General features: G+C 45.2%; 1 protein-coding gene across 1 annotated transcript; it reads right to left on the bottom strand.

The window, feature by feature from the left end:
- Positions 1 to 4,962: 4,962 nt before the first annotated feature.
- Positions 4,963 to 5,875, bottom strand: LOC127741598 (uncharacterized). Its single transcript, XM_052254364.1, has 2 exons — positions 5,760 to 5,875; positions 4,963 to 5,296 (listed from the first exon to the last, which is right to left on the bottom strand). Exons 1-2 carry the CDS (start codon positions 5,873 to 5,875, stop codon positions 4,963 to 4,965), a joined length of 450 nt encoding a protein of 149 aa, XP_052110324.1.
- Positions 5,876 to 6,118: the final 243 nt, after the last annotated feature.

The following is a 6,118-nucleotide window of genomic DNA, read 5'->3' on the forward strand; positions in this document are numbered from 1 at the left end:
TTAAACTTGTTATTTATGTATTTATTATTTTATTTTTGTTATTTAAAAAAAATTTGATTAAAATTATTTTAGGAACAAATAGATTTAAAAGTGTGAAAGAAACATTTTTTATTGAATTTTTTACTTAAAAAGATAATAAAAAATGAGCTTAATCATGCGGATATATCCGCAATCCGATCTGATCCGATCTGCAAATGTGCGGGTCGGATCGGAACGGATCCGACACTAAAAAATACAGATATTGTATCCGATCTGATCCGATAGAAATTGTACTGATTGGATCGAATTTTCGGCCATATCCCTCAAAGCAGAAAAAACTAAACAATAATCTTTTTGGAAAACTTTATCCCTCTTTCATCTGCACAAACCAACGATACTACTATGGCTGGAAATTCTTCAAACCACCTAAGCCCCTTTTTTATAACTTGTCCATGCTTAGCCGAAGCAGCAGCACATTGGTTAGTCTCTCTGAAAACATGCCGAATCACCACCCTATGTGGTCTAGTCATAAGATCTTCTATGGAACGCACCAACGAAGCTCCCACATGATTCTCCACCACGACACTTTGAAGAAGGTGAATGACACAACTAGAATCAGACTCCACCACAAGGTAGGGGATGCTTATTTCCACTGCTAATTTCATACCCACAAAGAACCCCCAAAGTACTGCAATTGTGATTGTATACTTTCCGATGTTCATGCTAAATCCGGCAAGAAACCTACCTCTAGAGTCACGGATGATACCGCCACTAGCTCCTCTGCTACCCGGTTGTAAGACAGATCCATCAACATTTAGCTTGGCCCAGCCCTCTTCAGGTGGTTTCCACCCAATTTTCACAGTCATGGTAAGTCTGAGAATTTTACTACTCTGTTCAGTAATGCTGAGAATGTAATTGTAGTTTGCTGCTAAAACTGTAACCATATGTTGAATTGGGGCTTGTTGACTATTCTGATTATTGAAAACAAGCTCATTCCTGCATCTCCAAGCTGTGTTGCAGGTAGTAATAAAGATGATGGTCCATGGTGTACCATTGTGGGAAGGAGTAAACTTTAAAAGATTGCTCTCCAGCCATTCCTTGTGGGTTTGGTTGAAGAAGTCAGGCTTCAAGTTACTATTGACAATGCTATTCCAGATGGTGTGGATGAAAGGACAGTCATTCAACACATGAAATATAATATTAGAACAGAAATGTTAGTATATTTTTTGTTTTGAAACACACGTTAAAACAACTATTTAATCCTATTGTAATTCTTTACTACCAGCGTGTTTGTTCGGTTACTTGGTTCTCAAACAGTTCGGATCTACTGAGTATCACAGAGTGGTAATGCTAGAGACTGGATCTGGTCAAACTCCGGGGATGAGGGTCCTCCGAGTAAGTAGTGTGAGAAGGAGGTGGGGCCACCTGCAAAAGAATTCTAACGCTCAAGTCAGTGTCCGTATAAGAGACGGTAGTTAGGATTAGGGTTTTGTGACGTACCTCTGGGGAGAGGTCGGATCCTCCCCTTATATAGTCTGTACTTGAGTGGGTTCCACGTGAACAGACTCTCTTTCTTGAAAGTTTCCTTCCCAGTTGTCTAGCTTCAAGTGGGGGTGACATTCGGGCCACACCCTGGTTTGGGTTTGATAACTCATCGAGTCGGTCAGACGTCCGGACCCAAGTTCTTGGTCACCATTGGGCTGGGCCGGAACAGTGCCCCAACGTGCTAGCTGCAGTCGTGGGCGCCGTGGTTTACGCATTCTTCTCAACTCCCCCTTTGGTAGGGTTCCTGACAGGTCGGCCGCCCGTGATAGGGGCGTGCCTCCTATGCGCAAGTAGCCCTCGCCTGCTCTCGGGGGATGTCAATCGTCATCTTGTTTCTCGCGCTGGGCATTTAATGCCCATTATGACTGATTTGAAAGCCTGTGTGAAAGGTCTATTCTGCCCCTGCCTTTCCCGCTTCTCACTGTCAATAACCTTTCAGTTTTCATGCTTCTTCTCCCTTTTTTACATTTCGAATTCCGATCATTTCCCATTACTCCTGTGTTCACTACTGCTTCCTCTTCCTTCCTTTCCCTAGTTCTCCCAAACTCAGACGTTCCAATTCATTCTCGCTCAATTGCATTTCCCTGGAATTTGCCATTCTCCATTCATTGTTTCTTGGTAAGCATTATTTTCCTTTACTGCCAGTGGATCAATCCCGCTTTTTTCATTGTTGTTACTGCTGCTTCCTTCTTTAGCTATTTAAGTTGTGTATAACTGCTTTATTTTGGGTTTTACGGGTGCTAAATAGATTCTGAGGGCGTTACCATTAGGCACAATGTTTGCTTTTGATTTGCTATCAACCGTAGACTAGTGTCCAATAGGCTGTAGCACTAGTTTCCACTTCTTTCGAGTTCCCGAACTACCAGTCTAACTTTAAGCAATGCCCCTCACTGTAGGTATCGTGCATCGTCCCATTCCGAGAGTCCCCATGGACCGTTACGCCTGGATTACCTCGGACGTAAGGGATATGCCCTCCAGAATGACCCTTGAGAAGCTCCAGGAGTTTTGCCGCTCCGACCTACTTTGTGGGGGGGTCCTGAGCAGGAGCGTTATCATGCGTTCGTTCCCGGGGACCAAGAATGAATATGTCACATAAACCTAAACACCCCCTGAGTTACCGACTGGATTTGGGTGTATAAATCAATGTTCACCAGTCTGGGGGTTCATATCCCCTTCTCCCATTTTGTGATGGCGCTTCTGTTCTGAACTGGTGTGATGTGGCACCATTACCATTGCACCCGAACAGCTGGGCTTCCATCGAGTGCTTTGAGATGGGATGCGAGTACCTGAAGCTACCGGTCTCTGTGGAAGTTTTTCTGTGGTTCTTCCTCTTGACGAACCCTTCAAAGGAAGGAAGACATAAGAAAGGGTACATGTCTTTCCAGGCTGTTCAAGGTAGATGAATCTTCAGGTTGTTCGAGGATTCATTCCATGGCTTCAAGAAGAAATACTTTAAAGTACGGCACGTCGAAGGTCAGCACCCCTTCTGGTTAACCTTAGAGGGGAAGCATCATTTCCCGACTTATTAGAGCTTTGGGGTTGGGCCTGGGACCAACGCCTTTACAAAAGTAACTTGAAAAGGGTTGACCCAGCAAAATAAAGATATAGCTGACGTGTTATTGGCTATCTTTGGTAAAAACAATGATAACCATCACCTCTTAATGGATTATCATGAGATGGGTAGGAGCTACATAAATGAGTTGTCGGGTGGCCGTTGTTTCCTGTTTCTTATGCTCAACTTATTTGCTTGCCTAACAAACTTCTAACTTGTATGTTTCTTCGTTTCAGTATCCATTGCTACCGAGCAAGTTGATCTCGAGAACTTAATGTCCCTGTTTCTCCCTGGGAACAGTTATGACACCTCTGCCACTCCAAAAGTTGATGCTCTGCCTTCTCCAACTCCAAAAGTTTAGTCCCAACCTCTTCAAGGGGAGATCGCCGGAACAAGCGCTGGTGTGACCCCTTAAATGGAGGTTTTGGGAGAGGAGTTGGGTTCCAAGGTCACCATCCTTGACAATCTTAAAAGGAGGAAATCGACTTCCAGCCCGGAAGGGGTCTTCACCGTGATAGAGAGGAACTTTAACGCTGGGACCTTTATTGAAGCTCAGCTCCTGCCCGGTACCGAGGAGTTCTTCCACGGTAGGGACCTCGCTTCTCAAGCCAAGTGGGTATACCGCACCTTGCTCTGGGCTACCGCAATAGCGAGAAAGGCAGAGCCCGTCTTGGTTGGTGCGGAGACCCTGGAAGGCAAGCTCCAGGCGGCTTGCCAGTCTGTGGACAAGTTAAAAGCGGAGGTGGCGTTGGTGAAGAAACAATTGGCTGAATATAAAGAGAAGGTAAAGGTCTCCGACGAGACGGTTGCTCGGCTTACTGAGTGGGAGCTCACCCTGGAGAGCCAACTCAACGCTACTCGGGGCCGAGCGGAAGACCTAGACAAGAAACTTGCTGACGCCGTCTCGTCGACAGATGCTGCTAAGGCCGAGGTCGCCAATATAAAGAAGAAAAACAAAGAGACCGTAAAGCATGCTCAGAATGCCATAGGGGCTACCGAGGAAGCGATCAAGGCACAGGTAAAGTTGCTGGTCCCTGATTTCAATATCTCCGTTGTCGGTGCATTCAAGACCATCAAAGATGGCAAGATTGTTGACCTTCTGGGGAAGTAACTTGTGAATATTTGTACTTTTGGGCTATGGTGGCTATGTAGTGTATGTTGTGGACATGTTGGTAGTTTTTAGGAGTAAACTGTTTACCGTTTGTTTATCAAATGATTAATTGTCAAGCTGACTTGAGGCTTTTACTCTTAATCGTTTATATTGTATGGCCTTTGCTTCAATAGCCGTTGACTAATCGTTGTGATTTTGCTGGCTCCTGGGGTGATTGTCTCGAAGTGCCGTGACGTTGGTGATAGAGCAGATAGCAAAACATTAATAATTGACTTAAATGCACACTCAAAGTGGTAAGTCGAGAAAGAATATAAGAACAAGTAAACCTTCAATAAAGTGGAATAGATAAAAACTGAAGTAGGATAGAATAAATAAAGACTTAAACGAAATAGAACAGAAACAAATGTTACTAGATCATGGAGTAACTGATTGCCATTACTAGATCAGGGGAGTGACTGGTCACCAGGTCCTGTGCTGGCATTTACGGGTAGAATCTCTTCAGGTTTGCCGCATTCTATGTCCTGGGCACCCCTTTCCCGTCCAGCCGTTCTAACTTGTAAGCTCCATTCCCGACTGCCTTTCTTATTCTATACAGGCCTTCCCAATTGGTTGACAGTTTTCCCTCTCCAGGGGTTGGTAGGCCTACATCGTTGCGTTGTAAAACCAAGTCGTTTGGTTCAAAGCTCCTCTTTAGTACCCTGGCATTGTACCTTAGGGCCACTCTCTGTTTCAGTGCTATTTCTGATAAATGAGCCACCTCCCTAGACTGGAGCAGCTATGGGCTCGGTTCTCCTACTTCCATAGGGATCACTGTATTGACTCCATAGGTGAGCTGGCAAGGCGTTTCCTCAGTGGAGGATTGCGGCGTCGTCCTATAGGACCACAAGACTGAAGCGAGTTCGTCTGCCCATGTCCCCTTCTTCTGGTCAAGCCGTTTCCTGAGGCCTTGGAGGATGACTTTGTTCGTTGCTTCTACCTGACTGTTGGTCTGTGGGTGCTCTACTGACGAGAACATCTGCTTTATCTTCAGGCCGAAAAGGAACTCACCAAACTTCTTATCAGCGAATTGTGTCCTGTTATCCGGTATCACAACTTTTGGGATTCCAAACCTGGAGATTACTTGCCTCCATATGAACTTTTAGCAGTTTTCCGACGATATGCTAGCCAGTGGCTCCACCTCGACCCACTTAGTACAGTAGTCAATGGCCACGATTAGGTATTTAACCTTTCCAGGGCCTACTGGGAAGAGCCCCAGTAGGTCAACTCCCCACTGACAGAAAGGTTGGGGGGCCATCAATAAGCTCAACTCCGCTACTGGGGTCCTGTAGAAGTTGGCATTTTCGTGGTATTTCTTGCATCTCTTTACAAATTCTTGGGCATCCAATAATCATCGAGGGCTAACAGTAACCATCGCTAACGAGCTTCCTGGCCAAGGCCATTCCCCCAATGTGGTGACCACAACGTCCCTCGTGGACTTCGCTTACGACGTAGTCCATTTGGTCGAGGCGTAGGCATTTTAACAGGGGCTGGTTTAGCCCTCACTTGAACAAATGGCCTTGTATTAACACATACTTGGCTGCTTCCCTTCTTATCATCTTTGTCGCCTTCTCATCCTCGGGGAGTTTGCCGACTTCCAAGAAGTTAAGAATTGGGTCAATCCACGAGGCTGTGTTCACTGTTTGGGTCATGCACAGGGTCACCGTAGGCTCCTTTATCAGCCCTTGAATCAAAGACTAATTTTCCAATCCTGGCTTCGTGCTTGCCGGCTTTGATTGAAGGTCGGTGACGTTAGGATTTTTGCCAGTAAAAAATGTCATAAAAACAGTCGCGTTGTAGATATAGTCTCTAAACCGACAAAAATCCCTTCGTACAAACGTTTTGGTTGTCACAAGTAACAAACCCCTTTAAAATTGATAACATAGTATTTAAAC

Source organism: Arachis duranensis, chromosome 9, assembly GCF_000817695.3.
Source record: "Arachis duranensis cultivar V14167 chromosome 9, aradu.V14167.gnm2.J7QH, whole genome shotgun sequence".
NCBI classification, from domain to species: domain Eukaryota; kingdom Viridiplantae; phylum Streptophyta; class Magnoliopsida; order Fabales; family Fabaceae; genus Arachis; species Arachis duranensis.

Excerpts from the sequence above, each read along its gene's own strand:
- LOC127741598 (XM_052254364.1), bottom strand. The coding sequence starts at position 5,875 with ATGACCCAAACAGTGAACACAGCCTCGTGGATTGACCCAATTCTTAAC. Across the intron at positions 5,297-5,759 it reads ATAAGAAGGGAAGCAGCCAA|GTTTGGAATCCCAAAAGTTG; the intron begins GTATGTGTTAAT and ends AGTAATCTCCAG.